General features: G+C 38.8%; 1 protein-coding gene across 7 annotated transcripts in view; it reads right to left on the minus strand.

Annotated features, from left to right (window-relative positions):
* Positions 1-27,154, minus strand: part of TJP1 (tight junction protein 1) — a 231,952-nt gene that overhangs the window by 9,485 nt on the left and 195,313 nt on the right. For 4 of the 7 annotated variants that reach the window (XM_081831539.1, XM_081831538.1, XM_081831537.1 and 1 more), the window contains 15 exons: positions 26,624-26,729; positions 23,842-23,992; positions 21,221-21,329; positions 20,061-20,280; positions 19,420-19,604; positions 19,221-19,316; positions 15,873-15,955; positions 14,930-15,140; positions 14,519-14,619; positions 10,693-11,043; positions 10,121-10,360; positions 8,623-9,495; positions 8,372-8,469; positions 6,230-6,457; positions 1,227-1,402 (listed from right to left, as the gene is read on the minus strand). In XM_081831539.1, the coding sequence (XP_081687665.1) occupies positions 1,227-1,402; positions 6,230-6,457; positions 8,372-8,469; positions 8,623-9,495; positions 10,121-10,360; positions 10,693-11,043; positions 14,519-14,619; positions 14,930-15,140; positions 15,873-15,955; positions 19,221-19,316; positions 19,420-19,604; positions 20,061-20,280; positions 21,221-21,329; positions 23,842-23,992; positions 26,624-26,729 (3,228 nt within the window). The remainder of the gene's footprint in view (positions 1-1,226; positions 1,403-6,229; positions 6,458-8,371; positions 8,470-8,622; positions 9,496-10,120; positions 10,361-10,692; positions 11,044-14,518; positions 14,620-14,929; positions 15,141-15,872; positions 15,956-19,220; positions 19,317-19,419; positions 19,605-20,060; positions 20,281-21,220; positions 21,330-23,841; positions 23,993-26,623; positions 26,730-27,154) is intronic. The other 3 variants (XM_081831542.1, XM_081831541.1, XM_081831540.1) reach the window with 2 other exon arrangements.

The following is a 27,154-nucleotide window of genomic DNA, read 5'->3' on the forward strand; positions in this document are numbered from 1 at the left end:
CTAGAAAGGAATAGAAGGGAATATTCAAAACATAATAAAGGGTAGCTATGAGAAGCCACAAAAAAAAAACAATAGGTAACATGGTAAGGGTGAAATATTAAATCCTTTCTCCCTAAGATGGGGAAGCAAAGATGTCTGCTCTCATCACTTCTACTCAACATTTTATTTGAGGTCCTTGCCAGCATAAAAAGGCAAGAAAAAGAAATAAAAGGCGTTTAAGAATTGGAAAGAATTAAAACTTTATCAGCAGACGTGAGAGTGTGGAAAGAAAATCCTAACATGGGGTAATGTCAATGTACCACTACGACTCTACAGCTCATCTGGTTGAAGACTTGGCCCAGAATTTGATTCCTACAAAAATAGCTGAGAAATGTCTGTAGTAGCAAAAAGGCAACAGGAGAATGGATAAATTGTGGTATATTCTTAGGGTAAAACAGACAACCCTTTTTTTGAAAGGGCCAAATAAGACAAGGGGCATTTGGAGGTGAAGGCAGCAATCCCCCTTCTGGGGAGTATGATGGAAGGCAAAGAGACACAGACAGTTTGAGGGGGCAGCAGGAACAAAGCAAGGTGCTCTGAACAACGGACTAGTGAGCTGTACACATCTGAGGGCAGAGGGAAAGGGAAAGATGAAGCAAGCAGGAATGAGGGAGAGGAGCCGCACCAGTGTCCCAGGGAGACAGACAGCGTGGGTAAGGGGGTACGGGGTAAGAGTTATTGCGCAGAGACCTGTGAAGGAGAGAGTGCGGGCAAAACCACAGGGGTACAGCTGTTAAGATGAATTAACGGGAGCTGCTGGTCCCCTTGTTGGGACTTTGCCACAGTACCTAACTGCAAGCCGCTGAGGGACACATGTTCTATGGAACTTTACAGCTCTCCTATATCCACGTGTGAAGAAGGAACATAACTGATTTTTACAAACCACCAAATATTGGCTAATTTCCAGAACTTGAGCTGTGCTAGTAAAGGAGATTAAAATCTATTTAGCTAAAAGGCTTATCTGATACAATGGTCATAGTCATAAAAACAGAAGATGTACTTTACTTACGAAAACCCTTAGTTTTCGTTGTTCCCAGGCTAAAGGTTTCAAGTATATATATTTTATTTTATTTTTTTTTCAAGTATATATATTTTAATGAAAAACCCTCTTGCTTACAAACTGCAAGAATTCAATTTTGTAAGTATTACTCTATTACAGCAGTAATGACAATTTTCAAACTTCCTACCTTCACCATGTGCCCCCTTGGCATGCGTGTGGAGGGCGAGAGAGGAGCTGGTACTGGGCTGAGCAGGCTGGGTGTACTGGGAGGGCAATGGGGGAGGAGGGGGAGTGGCCTGGACCGGCTCATAGCGCTTCTCACCAAATGATCTATCCATGCCATCAGCTTCAGGAGACTTTCCCCTGTGAAAAAACGAAGACAAGGCCAACATATGAAAATGGATTTACATTTACAAAACAAGTTCTCATTCCTCTAAGTATCCCTGAGTTTAAAAAACAAAAAACTAGAAATTTCACAATTTATTCTTAGGAATATAAATGGTTAACTCTACCCAAATATACAAACAAATTCGACCATTTATCAGCACAAGAAATGTAAGACAGCACAGATACTCGAAGAATATTAGTAAAACATCCAGAAGATGGCAACCAAAAGGCAGATGAAATTTTGGGTATACTTGTAATATTAACTGTTTCGCTTAAAAAAAAAAAACCAGTCATGGTTGAGAGGTTTGAGAAAGTCTTCCAAATATTTTGAAAAATATTTACTGGCCCAAATCTTCCTTAGATTCATTTCTGATTTGGTATCTAAGGTACAAAAAAGCCTTGACTTCTGTCACGCTCAAAGCACCACAAAAAATGGTTTTATAGCCCAGAGATTGGCAAATTTTTTTATTGTAAAGGGCTGGACAATAAATGTTGTTGGCTCCTGGGGCCATACAGGCTTTTGCACAACTATTCAAACTCTGCCCCAAAGCAGCCATAATATGTAAATGAAATTGGTGTGGTTGTGTTCCAGCGACACTAAAAACTCTGGACATCTCTCACTTGGCAATTGCCCTTAATTTACTGGATCCATTTTTTTGTTTAACAACTGCTGGAGTAGCAGACGTTGCTTGATTTTACAAGACTCATTTAAGTCAAATTGTGCCACGTATGCTTGTTTTTTCAGATCGCCAATTGTTAATATGTAACACATAAAATGCAAACAAAAGAAATCTTTAAAATAGACCCATAATTACAACACTGCCATCTAAACCTTTGCAGAGAGCCAAAGCTGCGCTGGCTTTATGTGCACAAACAAAACAGACATTTGGAACGTACTTTCACAGAAAATTTCACTGACGAAGTCTAGTCTTGTGATTAGCTTTAAAATGATGCTGTTACGTTGCTTTCAGGCTCTTACGCAGAGCATTTGAAGACTTTACAATCTGAAAGTGCACATAATGCCAGTGATGCAGTGAGGGACACCTTATGTAACAGCCTCACATTAATGCCAGTCTTACCACTTGACGCTCCTTTTCAAGTAGTCATAGCTAGCGTAAGAGCCAAGAAATCTAGGTGACGGCAAAGCAAGCGCAATAGAAAAACGAAAGGAAATGGTCAATCTAACTAAGTACATTTGCAGCAAATGGAATTCAAATGTCATTTTAAAATAGCAACCAAAAAAATACACATCCACCATTTCAGGAGAATCTGATTTATAAAAAAAATGTATCACTAACTTTCATTTAAGCTAGGAAAATCACCCATCAATTAAAATATAGTAACGTAGTTAGGTCCTGCCTGCCCGCCCTCCACATATTTTAACTGTGCAGCTAGTGAGTAGCAAGGTGCTTGAGCTTTCTTCCTCTTCCACCTCTGCCCTCTGGCTTCACTTGCCAGTGGTGAGTAAAGAAATGAACTAAATAAAGGAGGGATACCAGGAATAATCAGCAGGCTCTGAATAAGACTGAGATGCTCTATTAAAAGAAGAGGGCCGGGCAAAAGAAATCCTCTAAGCAAAAACAGGAAGAAGCACTCCAACCCACCAGCTGTGCGGGTCCCCAGCAGGGTAATGAGGAGCGGGCAAGTGGAAATAGGACTGCCTTTGAAACATGACTGATGAATCTGTGCTCCTTCCTAGCAAGACCTTATGCATCACCAGTCCTAGAGCTAAGTCCTGGGATGGGTGGAGCCTATTTGTAAAGCTGCCATGCTTGAATCTCACAGCTTCTCTCACTGAACTGTGTCACACACACGCACACAGAAATCACCTAATATCAATCTTACTTAGTTCTTAAAAAGTTGAAAACTGCTAACATTTGTTTTGAGACCTGGAAGTCTCACAGTAAGTGGACTCTTGAGAGGGAGAGATTCTAGTGCCAGCAAAATCCCTGAAGAAGTTCACTGAGTCTCTGGGCGGGGACAGGTACACAGACCCAGAGGGAGACTGCTCTTCCAGCCCTGTGGTGGAATCCTGGAAACTCCTCACAGGCTGTGAAGACGAACAGCTAAGCCACTATTTCCAAACCTCCCCAGTTCCGACTGGGCTCTCCAGAACTGTAAGACAGGTGATATCCACTTGCTTTCTGGGATGTCTGTCTTATGCTAGCAGACTTCTCCCCTCTCTAATTCCCATCATTTCTGAGGCGTGCTTTTAAATGGAACGTAAGCACATACTATCCGGAAGAAGACAACTTTGCTATTTCTATATTTTACTTTAGAAAATAAAGGCCTGCAGGCAGTCTACTGGTGACAAAAAAACAGCAAATGGTTTTGAAATACAGGACAAAGAGGGTCGTATATTTTAAATTATTTTCCAGTTGTTAAAGTTGTCTTAATTGGGCACAAGAGTACAACAGCACTAGAAGGGGGAGACACAGAAACACCTCCTCTCTGTCATCCCATCTTATTCCTTATTCCCCTTCCCAATGCTCTACCCACCAGATATCCACATGGGGAAATGCAGCACAGCTATGAAGAGTTTTCACTTTATGCCACAAAAGGAGGGAACGTATACTGGTGTCCATCTCAAGTCACACTCTGCGACTCCCATAACACGCACAACAGGAAACAGTGAAACCAAACACTCAAGAGTTCTAGGCCTATTCACAAAGACAGATGTTATCTATTTCTGTCAAAGGCAATATATGCTTGAGGAACCTCGGACCAGCTAAGACTCGTTCCTCCCAGAACTGCATTAATGGAAAGGGGGGCAGCTGACGCACCAAGTACACTGTGCCCTGCGCCGCTGAGTCCCCACCCACCAAACACTAGGCAGCGTTCTAGACCCTGTCGGAAAATTATACATCACAAATAATGTCACTAAATCTTCTCTGTAGAAAAACCCAATTAACGCAAAACCAAAAATGCTTTGTCAGTTGATTCTCTGAAAAGACTTTACTTTTTAGACCTAAATGTATTCTTTTAAGGCTGTATTCTGTTTACCAAGTACACAAATAAAATTTAAAAAGTAAGATAAATTAATAAAATAAAATCTCTCTCTTTACACTACACCCTTGGACCTGCTTCTAACAAGAATGTGGGGCGCCTGGGTGGCTCAGTCGGTTGAGCGTCTGCCTTCAGCTCGGGTCATCATCTCAGGGTCCTTGGGATGATGCACTGCTCTGTTGGGCTCCTTGCTCAGCACGGAGTCGGCTTCACCCTCTGCCTCTGCCCCTCCCCCATACTCGTGCTGTCTCAAAATCGTAAAAAAAAAAAAAGAATGAATGAATGAATGTGTTAAATGAGCTCACTACAGCTCACTGTCTGAGTCTGGACACTCTCTCCACATGTACCGGGCACCTCTCTAGTGCTGCGTTAGGGGAGGTTCACAACACTGGACACTGTTTGCATTTAACAACGCCCACTGCAGCACTCTGGTTTGCATTTGTAGTTCTCACAAATGGCTTTCTTCTCTAGACAAAGATTTAAATGGATGACAGTGGAAAAAAGGTTTGAAAACTTCACCCCAAATGATGTCTAAGAATAGAGTGGTAATTAAAATTAGGTTTTTAATATTAGAGGTTTTAAAGAATATTCTAAAAAAATTTCCACTCAATAGTAAATAACAAATAATAGTTAAATCCAGATAATCCCAAGCATCTAATTCACTAAATACCTGGGTGCTTTGGAACTTCGACACAAGAATGATCTGTGATGGCTTTTTGATGTGTCAGCTTGGGTAGGCCGAACTATAGTCCCCATCTTTTGCTCAAACACTACTGTAGGTGCTGCTGTGACAGGGATTTACAGATGTAATGCCTCTAATCAGTTGAGTTCACTTAATCAAAATGGAGATCTGGATGGACCCTTGTAAAGAGAACTTAGGCCTTCCCTGAACTCAGAGATTCCCAAACAGCTCTGCCTCTTCTCTTCCTGTCCTGTGAACGTACAACTTATGGCAAGGTCCCACAATGATGTAAACGAATTCCTTGTAATAAATCCACATCTGTTTCTCATTCTTGTGGGTTTGTTTTGCTGAAGTATGAACCCACCTGTGCCTATGTGAGTTTATATATCCCACTCTCAGTGCGTCTGTATACCAACAAAAACCCCAAGAAAGAAAGACAAATCAACAAGATCCCCAACAGGTAAGTCAACAAAAGGGAGAAGCACAGAATGGGGAAAAGACAACTAGGAGTCAAGAAACTTGGGCGCTAGGTCTTAAGCTCTACCCCTGTCATGCCACCTCACTGGACCTCGGTTTCCTCATGAATAAAACTGGACCAGAAATCCTTCAAGTCCCCTCAAGCTCCAACAATAAAAAAAGATAAGCTCTTTCTCACCTTCAAAAAAACAAAAAACCCCCCACAAAACTCTATTGTCCTCCTTCAAATAATGTTGCCCCCTGCCATGCTGTTTTCATATTTAAAAAGCAAAAACAGAAAAGAAGGAAAAGAACCAGCATTAAGTGTGTTGTGCAGAGGGGAGACTTATGATTCACCTAAAACTCAGGGTCTTCACAGTTTACTCCCTTACCTGAAAACACTTTGCTTTTAGTATCTTCCATAAGGCAAAAGTTTTGTGTTATCTGGTATCAGAGTTTAAGAACAAAACACACACATACATACTAGAGCTAGAAACCATGCACACTGCTGAATGACTGCAGGTGACAAAAATCATGTATTATGGACTTAGCTGCATTCCTTCCAAATATACTGAATTTCATGTGATTAACTCTACCTTATGCAACTGAACCTTTATGTCTCCTATTTTTAAAAGGTAAGTCCTGGTGAAATAACTTACTTCGAAGAGTAACTGGAAAAGTTTGGTTGATTCTGAGAATGAACTGGCTTGGCAGGCTCTGAGAGATGGCCAGCAGGAATGTGTGTAGAAGGCTTGTTATCAAAACTTCTTCGGTCAAAGTATGACAGTTGTTTTCGATAATACTCTTCATCCTCCTCAGGATCGTAATGATTAGACCGAACAATATCTTCAGGTGGCTTCATCTGAGGTTTTTGAGGTTCTGGGATCCTGACAATGAATGAAAAATGGAACAACTTTTTAGATGTTAATTTTACAAAGAAAATGAATATATAAATATTTTATCTTGACCTTTCATTACTGTGATTACTCAGATCAAGCTGAGCAGTCCAATAGTCAAAATGGGCATTTCAAATCTCATGCCTTCATTCATTATACTCAGAAAGCAGCCCTCTTCTGGCTCATGAGGCCTTTAACACAATCTAATAAGCTTGATAATGATTTGGCTAGAGCCTCATGGCAGGTTAGAAGCAGTTAATTAGAAAGAGAAAAGGGAACATATAACTAAGACAGTGGAGAACTTCCCAAAGTACATACACCAATTTTAGCAACAAGTAATAACTGAGAGAATTTAAGAACTTTAATCCACGATCGATAAATGATTCTCATATAAGGAAATGAATCTATATAGTCCAAAGTTCTAGAGGGCACAGGAAGCAGTGGGGAAGAAATTAAGTTGTTAAGCAAATTAATAGAGATCTTCTTCAATTTACAATGGGATTACATCCCGATACATCCAGAGAAAGGTGAAATATCGATAAGGCAAAAATGCACTTAATATACCTAATTTACCAAACACCATAGCTTAGCCTAGCCTACCTTAAGTGTGTTCAGAACACATACTTTAGCCTACAGTTGGGCAAAATCATCTAACACAAAGCCTATTTTATAATAAAGTGGTATCGCATGTAATTCATTGAATACTATAATGAAAATGAAAAACAGAATGGTTGTATGGCTATAGAATGGTTTTAAGTGTGCTAGTCATCTACCCTGATTGTGTGGTTGACTGGGAGCTGCCCCTGCCACTGCCCAGCACCAGGAGAGGTACTGTATCATATATGGGGGAAAAAAATCAAAATTCAAAAAGTACGCTTTCTACTGAATGCGTATTGCTTTCACGCCCATGTAAAGTTGAACAATCATAAGTCACATCACTGGAAGTTGGGGACTGTCTATACGCTGTTATGTATGCTCTGCTTAGTGAAATTTAGAAACCTTGCCTCAAAAATAAATAGGTTTCACACCAAAAAGGGGGCTAAACTTTCAATAATTAAGTTTATTTTATGTAAAATAGCTCATTTGCTAAAGATACTGGCTAAAGGAGACCCGCAGTAGTTTACGTTTTCATGAAAAGCTCTAGACATCATTAAGAGGAAAATCTGTATGTTGGATAGTAGTTCCTCTTTATTACAAGCATGAGTTAGGCAGAAAAACTGTATTCAAACCCAGTCTCTCACTTACTCGCAGTGTGACAAGGACCCTGCTAGGAGAGCTGCTAGCCAGGTTTCTCTCCCAGCTCCACCAAGTCCTGTAAGCTACAGTGCATCTGTACTGTACTTCAACTCCTCTCAGCCTCAGTGCATCTCTTTAAAATGGGGGAAAGGACGACCATCTACCCACACTGCACTGAAGTGTATAGAGCAATGGCAAGCATATGGCACGTGCTCACTAAATGATTAATTTTTGTTATTTTAGCCAAACTGAGTCTGTTTCCTTACCCCTAGAAACTTAAGAGCTAGATCCAGCAATGAAACCCCAGTCTGTGCTCACTAGATTAGAGTTCGTGTGTCTAAAAACACGTCTAAAACTAAAGAACGTAATACAAATGAAGGGCTTTAACATTTTTATTTTAATCACTTGCTAGAAAAATATCTTTTTGAAAGACTTGATTACTAAAGGCATACCAAAGATCTGTTACAGAAGACATAATCAAGACCTTTATTTTTCTTTCTAGGGCCACTGTCTTAATTAGAAAGGCTGGTAGTTTTCATTTAAGGACAAACAAGACCCTCTCCCTTTTCCTTCCTCTCCTCTACTGACGTAGTAAGAGGCTCCATCACTGACTGAAAGGGTCAGATTCCTGGTCAGTTCCAGGCCCCAAACACCACAACGCATACCCACCTGTACAGTGTTTTGTCATGTTCACTGAACTGATTCTGAGGAGTAGCTTTAGGACCAATGATGGGAGCACCTGGAGGTTTAGATGCTCCCTCTGGAGGCTGCAAAACAGAACAAAAACATGCCCCAAGAACAGAGAATTACAAGAGAGCTTCATTTAAGCAGGGGAGGGGGAGCTGGGAAACATTCCAAACTGCTCCTTCGCTGAATGTGCCCATGCAGCCAAGGCAGGAAAGGCATGGTTACATGCTTACCTTAAAACCAGCAGTGTGGTTTTCATCCTTCTTGCTCTCCAATGATGCAGATCTTTTGTTTTCAAACATTTTAACTCTAGTGAGCACAGACTGGGGTTTCATTGCTGGATCTTCCTCCTCTTCAGTCAGAGTTGGGGTTGGAGGCAGTGGTTTGGTATTTGAAGGCAGAACTTCTGGCTTGTGTTGAGATGCGGGTATTAGAGGAGGGACAACTGCAGCACCATGGAGAGGCTCATAGTGGCCTGCTTTAGAGGTAAATCCTTGTGATGGTACTTGCTCATAACTTCGTGGGTATTGGTCAAAATACTGTTTGGGTTCAGACGCCTTCGGGCCTGCTGAAGAATAGGACTGTGCTTCTGGTCTGTATCTATTATGCACGTCATATCCAGGAGTTGGCTGCTCTTCATGTCGTAGGGTGGAGGTTCTGGGTGGCTGGTCATAGCGTGGTCTGCTGTCATAGGACAGGGGGGCTGGCTCTTCAAAACGTGGGTAATAGCCTCGTTCTGAGGACTCTTCAGGATGTTGTCTGGAGTCAAGGTCCCGAGGGTGCTGATTATCAAAAGAAGGTCGAGGCTGGTAGGGCTGTTTGTCATCATAATATGACCACTGCTCCTCGTACGTAGGAACGCGCTCTTCGTAGCAGAGACGATGGTCGTAGTTTCGAGAACGCTGGTCTGTGTAGCTTGAGGAGTCATATCTGTATGTTGGCTGCTCGAGGTCTCTGCTGGCTTGTTTCTCTACATATGGAGGCTGGGATTCATAACTCAGATTAGGGTCCTTGTCTGGCCTCTGCCCTGGGTGACCAACAGCCGGCTGTTTCAAAACATGATTCTGTCTCATCATTTCCTCAGGATAGGGATCTTTTCTGTACACCTGTATAAAAAATTCATGTGTAAGTACAAAGGCTTGTTTTCAAGTCTAGTCTACCTTAAGAGACGAAAATAGAATTTTATATGTGAAAATGGTATGTTCTACCACTTATTACCAAGATAAGAAAGAGATTAGTGAGAAAGCTAGTTTAAGTGAAAGCTCAAAATTTATAATGCAGGTAGGGGGGCTTTTATGTTTCAGCATGTTCTAAATGAAAAGTGAGTTAAAGATAATTATTAAATTTAGCAGAAAATCAATACACCGAACTACTGATTCCACTTGATTTGGATACCAAAAATAAAAATCATAAAGAAAACTTATGGACGCCATAATTTACAAAACACAAAAATGCTTATGACAAGGAATTCTAAAATACTGAAAGCCAAAAAATAAAAATAATAAAAACAGAAGCACAAATGCCAATTAAAAGGCCTATTTTCAAATTATCAGTATACCACTGGAAGCCATGCAAACTACAAAACTGAAATGATTCGTACGGATTCGAAAGCACTGTGGTGTGTAAGCCCACAGTAAAAAAGCCAAAGGAACACTTAAAGGGCAAAGCGAAAATGATCGTGTGCTCGACTGATGGAGAGCGACAAATGAGGAAACACTGCAGCACGGGTACCTTTGCTGGATCTACATGCGACGGCAAGGATGGTTCTTGATCTCTTAGCATTATGTGAGCTGCCTCAGTACTTGGTGTTCTTAAAGAATCAGCTTGTGGTGAGTAAGATGTGGAAGGAACTGGGGTGGGCCCCTCCAGTCTGACATTAGTTAAAGTTACATTATGGTTAACAGCAGAGGTTGATGATGCTGGGTTTGTTTCAGGCGAAAGGTAAGGGACTGGAGATGAGGCTTCTGCTTTCTGCGAAGTGTTTAAAATATTTTAAATATAGTGTTCTTGTTTACTGCTAACTTCCCACTTCCATTTATAGGGGTTGGTAGACATACATTTTAAGTGTGCTGAATAACAAAACTATGACCTCACGTCCTCAATTAAAAAAAAAAAATTCAGTATACTGCTGTGTAAGACGAACACACAAAGTTTAGAATTAAGTCCCTGGTATTCTCAAATCGAAATGAAAGATTAATTCTTAATCTGAAGAAAGGACAAAATATATTCTTCAACTCAATGACCACATTCTAAAATTTAATAATGCACCTCTAACTACAAAACGTTGAATGCTTGCTGCTTACCTGTTGAGAGGCTGTTTTAAATCCAGGGGAGTCTATTCTATGAACTGGTTGTGGCTGCGCTTGTGGTGAATAAGGAGGATATGTTTGGTTTTCATGATGCATTCCAGAGGAGTCCTCTCTTACAGGCTCAGAGGACCGTGTAATGGCAGACTCCGGTGGAGTCCCAACCTCATCATTAAGAGTTTCATCTAGTTCTTGATCAGTGTAGGCCCCGCCTTCTGTATCTGTGTCTTCATAGTCAGAAGTGTGTCTACTGTCCGTGCTATACATTGAGTATTCACTACCTGGGGCTGACAGGTAGGACAGACGATCATCATGCAAATCAAGGTCATCACTTGTAGCACCATCCGCCTGGGTCAAATAAAAGTAAATTAAAAATTTTATTCAGTAGTTCTTTAAGAGATGGCCTTTATTTTACAAGGGAGATTGAAAAGGATATTTTTCTTAGGAGAAGTCACATCTATTTCTCGAAACGTCTGGCAAGGAAAGGTCAAGAAGACTGTACAAGCACACATGCAGACACACAGAGCACCCTTTGAGATCTGAAGGGCTTGGAAGAACGAAATGGTGGCTGCTCAGCCACAACAAAGCTGGACTCTGAGGCTCAGCTCCAGAAGTCAGTGAAGGAACCCTGACACCACTCAGGTTTACAAAACCTCATCAGTCACTAGTTTATCAGCCCAAAGCAAGGTGAAGAGGGAGAATGCTACCAAACCAAACTCACAGAAACAAGGACACACTGACAGAACAGCGCATTTAAGAGTTAACTATGAAAATAAATGCCACAGTTCAAGTTGAGTAAGAGCTTACATACATTTATATATATATATGTATACATATATATATACATATATATATATATAAAGAAAACTACTTTTAAAAAAGTTGATATTTGGTCCTCAAGTTTTTGTAAAACACAATGGAAAAGCATCATCACCTAAGTGCCAGCTGCCTCATTAAATTAAGAATTATTGTCTTTATTATTTTTCACAGATGTAGTATCTAATGGATGGTGAGGGAGAAATGCCATCATGTTTCTCTTTTTTAAGTAATTAAGATCTGAGTTGGTTTTTATTAGTCTACATTATCTTCTGAGTAGACCAGAAAGAAAACGAGAAGCATTTGAGGGAAAGGAATCTAAGGAGTTGCATCAACAGGCTGTCATTAGATACTAGTTTGAAACTAGTACCTGGATTAATTAGAACAGTCCCTGAAGATCTTGCCTGGACACTGTGCCCAGTTGGGCAGGAGAGCTGAAGGATCTGGAATCCAGAATTCAGACAATCCTTCTTCCATTTTAAGCACAGACTGAAGGACAAACATAAGGCCTGAGCTGCCTGAATGGAACATTCCACACAGTCCTATGCCTGGCTCTCTTAAGAGCCTGACCCTGAGTACTGCCCTCCAGATAAGAAAGACGAGGGTATGTGAGGTGTCCCAGGGGCTCTGGTTTTCAACAGAGTACCTCTTGGGCTCAGGAAGTGAGAATTCCAGGGCTCTGCTCTATGTTACAGCAGAGTCTCTCCCATCGAAATCTCAATGGCTTCTCAACTCTATAACGGCTGCTGCAGAAGAGAAGTCTTTTTGCTACCTACTCTAACCTTTAACTCACCAGGGTTCTGGAAGACTATAACCCAGCAGCCAGCCAGGGAAATATTTAAGTCCTTGGAGAAGAATTAACTTGCAACTCACCAATCCACCTAGCCTTTGCAGTGGTATGAAATGCACAGTGAGCAAGAACCATGGGTTGCGCTGACCAAGATATGACATATGCCTACATGTTAAGAAAGTCTCAGGATGACTTTTCTTGGTTTAGTAGGAACACGTAAGACTGTGTCAGATCTTGCAAAAAAGAACTCTTTCCAGCAATTAGACCAGAGTAGTTCGCTCAGGAAAGTCAACGTGAAATGAAATGGTTTTGGTTTAAGAATCTATTATGATAAAATATACTCGAATAGAAGGGGCAGGAGATCTATGAAGCTTGATTTAAACTGTAACAACCTAGGGCGCCTGGGTGGCTCAGATGGTTAAGCGTCTGCCTTCGGCTCAGGTCATGATCCCAGGGTCCTGGGATCGAGTCCCGCATCGGGCTCTCTGCTCTTTGGGAGCCTGCTTCTCCCTCTGCCTCTCTCTCTGTGTCTCTCATGAATAAATAAATAAAATCTTTAAAAAAATTAAAAAAAAAAATAAACTGTAACAACCTATTCTGATTTACAAAATGCATCAATCTATTCTAATAAGTCTGTTTTTTCCTCACATAAGTTAGGGGAGTTAGACCTGTATTTTAAAATCCAAGCAAAGACAGGAAGCACACAATAGTATCACGAAAAGAAAGCATAGAAAATTAAGATTTGTGGGTAAAAAAAAAAAAAAAAACCCTCAGGTAGGCAGATAGTATACTTTGTGCATTTATAAACTAATTTCATTTCGGGAATCACCAATGCAAGCTATTAACCATTCTACCTAACAAAGGCTGCTAACAGAATTGTGTTTTTACAGATTAGTATGGAGAGGACTGCAATCCTTTGTATCAAATGCCATATGAGTGAAAATTAGTAATAGTGTGTTTCTATAAAGTGATACAGTGGTTTTTTTCTACCTCGATTTGTCTGTCAAGTGTCCCAGCTGATATGCCAGTTATTCAAAGTGGTCTGATGATCTCATATGCATAGTCCATCCCCTAAAGTGGTACTGAGGAAAAAAACCACGATTCTGACACATTAATACAGGTGGGAATAGCAGACCAGACACGACCTCTAGATGTAAACATTTTCACATCTGTTCTTGCAGAGGTTGTGTTTTCTGGATAAAGGGCACAGTGGTTCTAAGCATGCAGCATGCACTGCTAGAGCAGCTGTAGCCATAGCCAGGCAGAGGCAAGTAGGAGCCATGCAGGGGCCAAACACAACAAAAACCAAGCCAACAAGGAAATAGTAAAACAAAACAAAACAGATATTCTCAATCTTCTCTAGCAACCAAAACATATTAATATTGTACTGAAGGTAAAAGATATTAAAAACAAAAGTTTCTTTCAGCTGTATTAACTTGCCCAATAAAATTAACAGACCTTTCCCATTAAAGACTGCTATAAAACCAGAAAGACTGACAACAGAAAGTAGTTATTTTAAAGCTGGCCATTTGAATGTATATGAAAATCAAAATTTGTATCTAAAAAGGATGTATTGCTCTGTTCAGCATCTAGTATGCTATAACAATATGAACAGGTATTAAGTGGAAAAAAAAATTCCCTAGGTAAACAAAGTAATAAAATAGGTTCTTTACTTACAACTTCTCAAAGCCTTTCCTATGCTGGTGGATACAGTGCTGCCCCTCACTGTGCTGTCCGCCCCTCCCAGGGGGCTATGGCTACAGTATTCCCCACCCATTACTTGCCATTAAGAGTTCCTTTTTCTTCCAGACCAAGTCCTGAATCTCATGTGCAGAGGACAGCACTTTGGGGAACACGGACCCAGCCACCCAGCCCACTCAACTCTCCTTTCAGAGAAGGGAAAAAAATGAAGCCAGGTTCTAAGTCATTCCTCAGACAGGGGCAGAGCCAGAACTCTTGCTCTTTTAGTTAGCATTTGAGAACTCTGAGAAAAGCACCACTCAAGTGGTAATTCAATAGGTGGGGAAATTTCGGAAACTTTTACTATCAAAAACAACTTTCATGACCCCTACATACAAATTATAAAAACTTAAAAGCAAACTCTCTCCAAATTACTCTAATGTACTGATCTAATCAGAAGACAATGGTAACTCTCAAAGGCATCTCTGATTAGTCATATCATCTACTGTAAGGGTTAAGTAACAGGAAGTTTCTTACCTTTCCCTCAGAAACCCATACCAACTGGTTCTGTTGTTGCTGAATTGCTTCTTTCAATGCACCATACCAACCATCATTCATTGAGTTTAGGTTAATTGTAGCTGAAAATAAATAAATTAACAACATTGTTTTACAATTAGAACACTGTCAAAAGCCAGAATTCATTCAACCCTGAATGCATCAGCTCAATCATCATTTCTTAGTTATTTGAAGGAGAATGTCTGAGGACACACACCTTTGAAATTTCTATTTTGGCAGTGTACATTTTCTTTGACTCAGCAGCTGTTCATGTAACAGGAAGCTTTCCAAGGCAAAGGTTATATATAGCTTTTAGCATTTGAACACAATACTTTTGTCTACATATTGTTGCCTAGATATTTTAAATTACATGAAGGCCTTTAATATACTCACTTGTAAAAAGATGGTGATTATTTTTACGAAGTTTATGAGACCTTTCATATAATTTCCTGGCACTCTTCCGAGATTCTGGACATAACCTCATCCTCATAGTTTTCACACCTTGCTTAGAATCAGGGTTAAGGAATACTACAATTGGATACCACTGGGCATAATTCAGACGATCAACTGCATTTGGTGTTACATCTAATAAAGCATGTTTGTCCTGGAGGCACACACACACACACACACAAAACAAACAAGGACACAAGATACTGTTAATTAAGAATCATCACCTTCAAAAAAAAGTCACAGCCTATGGGTGATGGACATTGGGGAGGGTATGTGCTATGGTGAGCACTGTTTAAGACTGATGAATCACAGACCTATACCCCTGAAACAAATAATACATTATATGTTACTAAAAAAATAAATAAATAAATAAGAGCCAAAAAAAAAAAAAAAGTCCTTTGAAAGGAGGAAAAGAAAAGTCACAGCCTAGACTACATTCCAATGGTAATGGACCTTTAATCGGGCTCCAAAATGTCTCAAGAGTATGTTAGAAAAATTTGTAATCAGAATTCAATACAATTTCTGGCCCAATTTAAAAAAAAAACTTCACCAGCTCACTTTAAGATAGCCCCAATACTTGCAAGTTGACAGTATTATCTGTGTTCTGTAAAGTGAAAAAGAGTGTACGAATTTAATGTTCCTGATGTGATCCTGTAGAGTCAACAATATATCCCCTATGCATATAAATATCTTTTGATGCATGTAATACTGTTTCCTTGAAAGTTACTGGAATGCCCTTCAGTAGGGGGGCTTAATCTTCTTATGGTAGACCAGTAATACTTTTAGAAAAGCTACTTTACTACTTCCAAATTAACTAAACTCCATCCCACTCAAAAATACAACATTCACAGATTATAATGAAATAGGTCAATTTTTAATAACGTACCTGATCTATTATTTGCTTTATTGTATGAAGGCGAATAATGCCAGAGCTACGTTGGTCAGTTCCAGCATCTCGTGGTTCGCTTTCTATTCATGACATCAGAGGACAAAAACAAAACATCAAATGTGTATTGGTTAGACCAGTTTCTCAACTACTGGGCACTACCACATGCTGGGCTCTGTAATACTTAGTTATAGGGGCTGTCCTGTGCTAGGGCCTGTTCAGCAGCATTTCTGGCCACCTCCTGCTACATGTCTCTTGTCCACATTATGACCAATAAAAATGTCTCCAGGAGTGGCCAGTATCCTCAGTGAGGCAGAACTGCCCCTGAATGAGTGCCACTGGGTTAGATTAACACTTCCCAACAATTCTGGGATTAGAGAAGGCAAGTAAGGCACTCGCTTCAAGAGCAGTATTCAATGAGGTGCCAAAAAACCTCAGCAATCAAGTAATACTTTGCTGCAATATGTTAGAAAGATCAAAATTAATAATCTACAATAATCTGTAAGTGAAAGGAGTAAAAATTATTTAAGACTGTCATTTGGTCAAGAAAAATTGTCAAACATGACAATTCTTTCGATTGAAAATGAGATATTAAAAAGTAAATTTAGGGGCGCCTGGGTGGCTCAGTCGTTAAGCATCTGCCTTCGGCTCAGGTCGTGATCCCAGGGTCCTGGGATTGAGCTCCACATCAGGCTCCCTGCTCAGTGGGAAGCCTGCTTCTCCCTCTCCCACTTCTTGTGTTCCCTCTCTTGCTGTGTCTCTGTCAAATAAATAAATAAAATCTTAAAAAAAAAAAAAGGTAAATTTTAAAATAATATTGATGAGCTTGCTTCCATTAAAGGAAAACAAAATTATCAATTCTATTTTGGTATAAATAAAATATTTAAACTTGAAATAATGTGAGTTTTAATATACATGTTTTTTATGTTTTCCAAAAATTTTCTAACTATGTTCTGGAAAAAGACATTAAAAAAAGATGTAAAAATATGTATGAATGGACACACTTTTTTTCCTTTTGCCTAATGCTCTAGGATGGGTTGGCATGGCACTATTTCCAAATGTTTTACACATTGTAACATGCAGAGAAAATGACATTATTTGTACGGCCAACAGAGATTAACTTAGGAGGCCTCTTCTGGGTGGAGCCCCATCCAGCCACTGGGGGCTGACGAAATCAATACCTGGGCAGGTCCACAACCCATCAGCAACAATGCTGTAGCAGACTGGCTGGGGAGTTCTGGGTTAGAGGCCTTTTTGGAACCTGGGAGCAGAGAAGGCTGTTAATTTGTAACTGAGACAGCCTGTGGTTTCACACTGGCAACCTGTCCCTCCCTACTGGTATATAAAATGCCAAGTGCAGCTTGAGCCAGTTACTAACCAAAAATCTCAGGGGCCCAATTTACACAAAGTTCCCCACTAAAAAGGCACAGCAATGTTTGTGACTCTGGTCACAAAGAAAGCTTGAAAGGCAAAGAGGAGCTCTGGTGTTTCAGTTCAGACAAAATCAGAGATCTGGAAGGACAAAGGTCCCACTGAAGGACAAGATGAATGACTCGAGAGAATGAGACTATCGTAAGATAAAGCTCCACGAGCAAACAGGGCAAAATTTCAAATCTGGTGAACAGAGAATTAAACAAAGAGATCAACTGGGAGTTTTGGTTGGAGAAAATGCTACTAATTCTTTAACAAAAAAGACTCTCATTGGACTCCGAGAGGATACATAACTAAGCTACCTGAATCCTTTTTAAGAGGCTGGCTGAAGTATAGAATAAACTAAATTAAAGCAATCAATTACTCCCTCACACAGAGCTTTGTAAGTCTTCACACTTACTCTTCCTGAATTTATAAACGCTAAGTTTGGTTATGGGTGGGGTCACCACCAACTTCTTTAGGCCAAATGTTAGCTACAAACGATGACCCAAAAAAACCTCTTCTGAAAAAACTAACAAACTGAATGGGGAATCAGAAATAAACTTCCTAAACTTGCTCAAATTTTACTATCATTTGTCTGCAAATCTTCTCAGTTTCATAAATATCCTCATTCAACTTCACCAACAACCTAAGTGAAAAGCAATATAATAAAAAAAGGCACTGCTCTGATTCTTTAAAAGTATTAATGCAGGTCTCATCTAGTGACGGTAAGAACGACAACTACAAATGTAGGCACAACCCTTCGGAAGGCAACAGCCATCATACACAGCAGTAACTAGAAAATGCTCATGTTCCGTAGCTTATTCCTGCCTGTATTTGGGAATTCTAAGAAAATTATCATAAATATGGGAAAAGCTATATTCCTGAGGAAATAAATCCTTTGGGAAACAAAGTAGAGCAGAAATAAGCAAATAAAACAGGGACAGATTTCTGCATCCTGTATAAAAGTAAAATATAAACTTGAAACCAACTTTGTATAAACAACAGAAAACTAATCAACCAAAATTTGGTTGCAGGATGGATAATAAAAAAAAATAAGGTGGTATCTATTAAAAAGGAAAAGAGAATAAAGTTCCACACAAAAGTCTGCTTACAAACAGTAGTAGGGTGGAAGAAAATACAATAGGATAAAATTTAGGATGATGATGATATATGTCAAATTAATTTTCTAAGCTTTCCAAATAGTGAATATTTCTATAATTAGAGGAAAAAAAGTTTACGTTTTTATATATAGCTTACAGCAAGCCAAAGTGGTCATAACTAAGTCTGTATATTTAAAGTACCACAACAGTTAAACTAATTAAATAAAAGAATCTGTAAGCAAAATCTGTTAGGCATTTAAAGCACTGTATCTTCAATATTTATATTTAACACTAACTTACTAAAAATGCCTACAATAATAACTGATGGCATGAACCATGCTTTTATTACCCTTTTTATATACTTGTCTCTGTTAGCTCAATGACTGAAAGCACTGGACTGAAGCCAGGAAGGGTTGGGTTCAAAGTTGAGTTTTGTCACTCATTAGCTGGGTGTCATCAGGAAAGTTTAGAGTAAAGAGGTTGGTTGGTGATGGTCCCCACCACCCTAAGACTTAAGTTGCTCAACTTCAGCATGGATACACAAATTAATATTTACCCCATGGTGATATTGTCAGGATTAAACAAGATTGTTGTACAATTTTCATATGACGCCCACAACTTCATAAATGGTGATTCTTTTTATTATTAAAGGGAATTAACAGAACAAGGACACAATCAAATTTCCCTCCAAATTAAATAAACTGGGTAAACTGCAAATTTTCACTTACAGAAAGTTTTATTTCCATTAAGCGAATGGATCAGACCCATCCTTTAGAGGAGTACCAAATAAGGTAATACCTTCAACCTCATCTAAGTCTGTCTTAAGGCCACTTACTTGCAATCTGATAAATATCTGGTTCCTCTCTTGCCAGCTTTTCTCTGGCAACATCAGCTATGGGTCCAAAGATAGTTACAGGCCTCAGAAACCCAGCTGGGGAGAAAGTCAAAGAAAAAATAACATAGTTTATACTTTTTCTTTCTTAAGCACATTGACATTAAATGGTATTAAGGTTAATCTATAAAAAATAAACTACCTTCTCGAAGAACAACTCTTTCATAGGCTGGAAACTTTGTTTGAACTGGCTGAGCTGACAAATCCTCTCTGCTCTTTCGAAGATTTCTCTTGGAACTGCGAAGACCCCGGAATCTCCAGAAGTCAGCACGGTCTCCCCCAGCTGTTTTCGGAAGTGTGTACTGTACACTGGCTAACTGCTCAGCCCTGGACAAGATAGAATACAGACAGATGGATAAATATATTTAAAAAAACAAAATGGAAAAAGATCCATAGATGAAACAAAATGTCAAAATACTGGAGAGAATTTTACATGCAGTTTAAATCTTAATGGCTAAACTAAGATAAAGAAGTTTTGGAGCATCTGGGGGGCTCAGTGGGTTAAGCATCTGACTCTTGATCTCAGTTCATATCTTGATCTCAGGGTCGTGAGTTCAAGCCCCACACTGGTCTCCACACTGAGCGTGGAGCCTACTTAAAATAAATAAAGAAATAACAAAAAAACAAAATAAAATAAAATAAAATGAGTTTGTACAACTAAGTCAGTCATAGAGTGAATTCAATGAAAACTGATTCTTTACATTGCCAAAATTTCCCAGTGGGATTCAAGTCTTCCATCATCATTTACTTAACTTATTCTATGAGGTATCTAAACATTCATACCTGTTCTTATTAGGGATGATGCCTCGTTCTACTTCTTTATGATTTTTGCCAATTCGAATAGCGAGCCAAGAGCCTAGTTTCCCATTGTACAAGGTATCCACAACACGGAACACTTCTCCTTTGTTAAAACTAAGCCCATAGGGAGATTCCTTTTCATATTCAAAATGGGTTCTAATATAGAAAGAATCTCCTACATCTGATTCTACGATGCGACGATAAACTAAAAGGAATCAAAACAAAAACATTATCAATAGCTAGTCAGATGAGAAATTACTCTGAATAGATAATGTGAAGATGCTGTAATAACAAAACCAACAGCATTCAACATATGTTGGATCCTTCCCCTGTGTGAGGTACCACATTAGGCATTCTATTTCATGTACAGCACCCTTACCTCATGAAACAGGAATGCTTAGCACCTCCATTTTGCAGATGAGGAAAGTAATGCAGAAACAGATCAAGCAACTTGTCCAAAACCACACATAGTGCTATTTATATCATCTAACTTAATTTTGTTGCAAATATTACAAATATTCCCATTTTTCTAAATAAATGGTTCTCAAATGAGGGTAATTTTTCTCCCCCAGGGGATATTTCGCAATATCTGGAGACATTTTTGATTGGGTATGTGTGCTACTGGCATCTAGTGGATAGAGGCCAGGGATGTTTCTAAGCATCCTACAATGCATGGGTCAGCTCCTACAAAAAAGAATTATTTGGTCCAAAACGACAATTAGTGCTGAGGTTGAGAAACCCTGTTTTAACTGAAAAGTGCAGCTGCCTAATCAAAGAAAATTAGGCATTCTCTTTACTTAATGCTAACAAAAATGTATTGCTTAGACAACATTAGTAAAAAATTTGGAAGCTAACTGTACACTTTTGTATGGTTCTGACGGCTAATAAACAACTAGGATTTTTCTAGGCCTTGTGAAGGGCTGGATAGCCTTCTACTTAAACTAGAATGTCATAAAGACTGGTTCTATAATCATGCTTTCTAATGAGCATAGTGTAAGACTGTGCCTCTGAGTGACTTAAACTCTGACATTAACAAATTCATTTATCACTCAACTTTGAATGATTTATTTAAAAATGGAAATTAAAATCCCTATTTAAGTTCTCAGAATTCTATAGATTTTCTCCATTTTCTGACAGTATCTCACCATCTTTTTTCTTCTGAGCCAATATGGTCACTTCTTCTCCTTTAGGGAGGTCAAGTAGGAAAAGGACAGCTTCTTCTCTTATGATGTTTGTGAAATCTACATTGTTTACCTGTTAAAATACATTTCACAAATTACTCTTGGCCATATTTTAAGATTATGAAAATACTTAACTACACAGAAAAAAAAGATTCTCAGACTACCTAATTTGGAACTATCACAGCTTTCAGAGGGAAAAAACTGACTTTCCTTTGGAGAAAAATAATATAATTTAAAATACGTAGAAAGCAAGTAAAATGAGTAAAGGTGTAAATTCATTCAAAGAGTAGCCACAATGCATCCTGGCATTAATGGTCATCTACTGCAAAATCTAACCAATTTAGACCAAAAAGACAACTCCTAATTCCAAATATTTATTATTATAAACTCTCTGGCTTTAAGTTTTGAAATCATAAATTCCACGAATGTAACTTAAAACTAATATAATATTGTATACCAATATACCTCAACAAAAAAAGATTTTCTTTAATTTCCTGTGAATTTAGTAAGAGAGTCTTACTTTTTACTAGTCTCTGAAAAAGAAGTCAGAAGGAAATAAGATAAAAAGAAACAGGGTATGCATTGTCCCAGCTCTGTAAAAGCATCTGTATGATGTAGGCTCACCGTCTGCAAAGTCAGTATGTACTTATATCAGAAGCTCTTAAGGACCAAAGGAAACTTATCAAAATGTTACTGGTGACTATATGCAGGATCACAGGTAGATTTTCTTCATTTTACCTTTTGAAAATTTTCCCCATTAAAAAAAAAAAATTAACACGCACTACTTTTATGATATAAAACAAAAGCAAATTATTAAGAAATAATTTTAAAATAATGTACATAAGGGTGCCTGGCTGGCTCAGTTGGTAGAGCATGTGACTCTTGAGCTCAGGGATGTGAGTTTGAGCCCCATGTTGGGGGTAGAGCCTACTTAAAAAGGAAAATAAGAGCTTTAAAAAAATAAAATAAAATGATGTATGTATGCCCTGATGATTTCAAATAGGATATGAGGTGGTTAAGAGATAGGTCTGTTTAATTTCTTTAGTATAGTGAACATCATTCTCCATGTTGTGTCTGAGTACAATGTAAATATCACCAGGAGGAATGAAAGTACAGTGTCAGATGGAAGCCAGTAAGTCAAAGATGACAGCTTGACTTTCACAGAGGTCTGAAGGGAAAGGACAGATGGAGGACAATGACCACAGCAGCTGGCACAGTGGGGAGGGGACTCAGGCAGAGCTCAAAGTGAAGATTCTGATGGTGGGCTGCCGACATGAGCCCTCAAAATCGAGATGGAGGCCTGTAGCAAGAGAGAAGCAGGGAGCTGCTGACATTCTCCAAGTTTTAGAAGAACCATTAAGGAAGACTGGACAAGAATTTACAAGATTAAAAGAGCACCAGAATGACAGTGTCAGGGAATCTAAGGAAGAAAGCACTTCAAGAAACATTACTTAAGACAGTCAAAACACTGCTAGGAAATAAAGGAAAACGAGGGCTGAGGGTGCCATTAGGTCGATGATGGCTTATGAAACTTCAGACTGAGTAGTGGTTATGATGGAAGTCAGACGATAAAACTTCAGGACAGTGATGACTGAAAAGGAAGCAGGGTAGGGACTGACAACAATTTCAACAGCAAAAGGAGAGAAGTAAGACAGTGGAGGATGAACGAAGAGCCAGAGGAGAGAGAAAGAGAAAAACATGAGCAAAGCAGCAAGGTTCTGATCTGGAGCCTGAATCCAGGACAGGGGGCAGGAGGTAGCCAAATGCAGGAAGATCTGAACAGAGGTGGCAATGACAGCCTGCGCTGGAGAGGTGGAGCAAACAGGAACTCACATTTAATAGATGATGATCTTCTGGTTAAAACAGGACATAGTTTATCTGCCAAGAGATTTGCATGTTTTAAGGAGACAGATAAAGATGATACTATATGACTGGACAGCATCGCTTATGGCAAAGATAGAAAAACAACAACATCAAAAGAAAAGAGACCACACCTAAGCTGGGCTTTCTGACTCCTGTAACTAACTGGTCCTGTCTCTTGTGGGGTATGAAGCTTCAGAGCCAAGGCAGTTGACACATTTGCCCGATGGACACCCCATTTCCTTGCATGTGAGCCATCCCCAGGGTAAAGAAAGTCCCACAGAGCTATGTGGACTGCTGCAAGGACTGCTCCCTCTCTCATGGGAGAGGAACAACTGGTGGTAAGTTGTGGCCCATGTCAGTCTTGCCAGCCTGAATGTCTAGTTGAACTTAAAAAGACTACTTGGTGGATATTATATGGATCTAAGGCCTATTTTTTTTTTTTTTTTGGTAGGTTCTACGAACATCAGAGATTAAAATGAAACCAGAGGATCACACTCTGTAGTTACACATATCACAGCAATAAACAAGAGCAAATGCAGAAATGGGAAGGGACGAGGCCAATATAACCAAGACCAGACGGATTCCTCATCTGAATGGTTATTTGGTTCAAAAGACTGTGACTTAAGATTACAACTGAATTATAACAATAGGTTTGCTGTATTTGATGTCTTTCTCTAAAGATCTAAGTACTTTCAAACCGTATCTCTGATATACTGACATACCCTGAGAATTTGATCACCCTCTTCTAAGCCTTCTTTGGCTGCAGGGCTATCTTCTAGAACACCAGCTACAAATATTCCAACATCATTTCCACCAGCCAGGCGCAGACCCACACTATCTCCTTTTCTGAATTTTACCAATTTCATGCTGGGCCTGTTAAAACAAATATTTTATTTGAAACGGTTAAAAGAAGCTTGAAAAGTTACAGTAAACTGCTACAATGAAAACCACACTCAGAATGAAACAAAGGACCATCATCTCTGAAATTCCCCTCATACCACTAATTTACTGAATACAATTTAGTATTAGAATTCCAAATCAGCTTTACTGGCACTTTCTTTTATTCTCTGATTAATAAGTTTTAAAAATATCTGAACTTAATATGCAATTATGGTTTTACAACTAATTTATAAAACTACTTTATAAAAACAATGTTTTCCCAACTCTTAGTGTCTTGGATGCATGTGGGGCATTTGCAATGGTTAAAAACATCTTCCTTTTTTTCCATTCCAATTCATACCATATCATCTATACAGAATAACTGAGAAGTACTGTTTTTCAAAGGTAGAAACTGAGGCATAAATTGACAAATTTTCCTAATACCAGGGAATCAAAATCAATCTCCAAGCATTGTGATCGCCACATCCAAGAGATAGTGGTTTTTAAACTTGGCAGTTGGTGCACTCTGACACAGATCACTTACTCTGCAGTCCCTTTGAATTTGAAATAAAAAACTTATCATCCTTCAGCCCTTCTGGATTAGTCACATATTCAATCTCTGCCCTTTCCTTACTAGACAGAGAATGGAAAAGGAACTAATGTATGCACGTTCTTTTATAATCAGTGTAGTGCCAAAACCTTGCAATAGTCCTTAAAAACTAAAGGATGTCTTAAAAGAATGGGTAGGGAGAAACAGTAATTACAAACTACGCTTTAAGGTAATTAATTACAAATTACATACATAATTACAAATTACCCATCTAGGTTTCCGTAACTCTCCCACTTTTCTACTCAAGAAGACACACAATTCTGTTACCTATTCTGACATGAAGTGCAGAAAAAGTCCCTTTCCTCTTAATCCACTAAGTAACAATGAACAAATGATTAGAAGCCAATGAAAGTAAAAAACACAAATCAAATAAATGAATAAATGAGTTGAGGAAGGAGGGGAGGGGGTCTAATTCTTTTAAAACAACTAAAGACCACCTTAAGCTTTTAGATCTTATAAGGTATTCACACGTGTCCCATTTCCTTACCTAGAACGAACATTTACCACATGTAAACATCAGAGCCTGTAGGTTAGATGAAGTCACTCACTGTCAGGGTTGATGGCACCCTTGGTCCCTCCATGAAAGTACTGGCCAGTGTTACCATGGGCCATGTGAATCATTTAGCTGTGATAGTGTCCACTTTTCCAGGTCCTCTCCCAAACCAACTGTACAGAGAGCTTTTTTAAACACTTCCTCAAAGTCCTTGAGACTCCAGGTCCCTGGTAGTCCTTTTGTAACATGCACTGATGTAGTAAAAATCATTGATTGTAGTCTGCATCCCTTAGTAAAATCTGTCTTTTTAAAGGACAGCTTTAGGTCCAGTCTCAGTGTCATGTACCCCAGATGACTGACATTTTATATTCTGCTTTACTGGCGTTACATCAACTACTTGCAATAACAAAAAGTAAATCCATTAACCACTTCTGTCCCAAATCCAGTCACTGGATTTGAATGAATAACCAAATGTTTCCTGGCTCAGCCCACAACCTCAAATCCTCTTTAGTGTCTGTTCTTCAGGGCTCTCTTGAGAAATAGGTCTCTGGAATTAATCATCTCAGTTTTCTTAAACCTTAAAGAGTTACAAAATCTTTCAAGCAATTCTGAAGAAAAGGAAAAAGGAAACTATTCCTTCATAATTTATAAAATTTTGAATTATCAGTTATCTGATATTAACACAATATATAATTTTAATCTTGTGTCTTACCCATCTATTTCAGTTCTTTCTCTCTATCTAGCTGGGTCTTGCAGTAACAACCCAATTTCCTTAAGCAAAGAAAACAGGTAAGAGTAGGGGTCTACTCACTTAAAAGTTTGGTTATTTTGAATTACTCACATCATGTCCCTTTCACCACACAGCCAACAAAAGACTAATTTGATGATCAAGATGGTTTTAAATTTACATCTCAATCTCATTAAGTATAAAACAGAACAGTAAAAGGTGTGGAATATAAAAAACGTACTTTTGAGTTGCTAACTAATCTAGAACAGGTTTTCAACCAAGGGTGATTCTGTCCCCAAGAAACATTTGGCAAAGTCTGGAGACATTTTTGGTTGTTACAACTGGGAGGTGCTACTGGCAGCTGGTAGTCAGGGATGCTGCTCAACATTCCACAATGTGAAGGACAGTCCACCACAATAAACAAGGACCCAACCCAAAATGTCAACAGTGTTAAAATGGAGAAACACTGGTGTTTGTTTTTTTAAATGCTAGGGCAATAGAAAACTCGTGAAAATTCTGATTTCTAAGCAGAAAACAATTTTTTAATTTTTGTAATTCCCAACCTAAAAACTAGGTAGGTGACAGTGGTGAGAAAGTCAACATCCAAAGTTTCTTTTTTGTTCTCTAATCTCTAATTCTATCATATAAATAATGTGAAATAAAACCTTAATCATAGCATTAAGTGGTATACACTCTTTTAAAAAGGATATGCAATATGGTTCTCAATTGAATTCTCACTTTAAATAATGCTGAATAATGGACAGAGAAGACAACACAAGTTTATAATCGCATTACCGGAGAATCCCATCTTCATGAGTTGAATTAGGTAGGACACCATCAGACGGACTGACAGGTAAGTCCACATCTGGTTGTCCAACTTGAGCATACACAGGCTTTGGTTCTAAAAGAAAGAAAATTTAAAAATTGTGCAGGAAGCACTTTATTAAAAACTGGAATAATAATGTAAGCAACCCAGAAAATACCAAACAATAAAAAGCCCGCAAAATATATATATAAGAATTCATCAACAAAAATATAAGCTCAGAAAACCTGATAAGGAACATATATATATATTTTAAAGTACAGAGTACAGTTATAAATTCTGATGTCTTTACAGCAAGTATGCACATTACATGGTTACCTGTGCCTTCCCAAGCTTCAGCTGTTAGGGTCTGAAAAATCTGTGGGTGGGGGACAGGGAGAGGAGGAAGAAGAGGAAAAAGAGAAGAAGAGAGAATCCCTACATTTCTTTAAGACAGTCAAAGCAGCCTTCTTCACTGTGGTAAAATTTGTCTTCAAATATCTACATTCTTGCTACTGAACAAG

Source organism: Leptonychotes weddellii, chromosome 9, assembly GCF_054177405.1.
Source record: "Leptonychotes weddellii isolate Sample4059 chromosome 9, ASM5417740v2, whole genome shotgun sequence".
NCBI classification, from domain to species: Eukaryota; Metazoa; Chordata; class Mammalia; order Carnivora; family Phocidae; genus Leptonychotes; species Leptonychotes weddellii.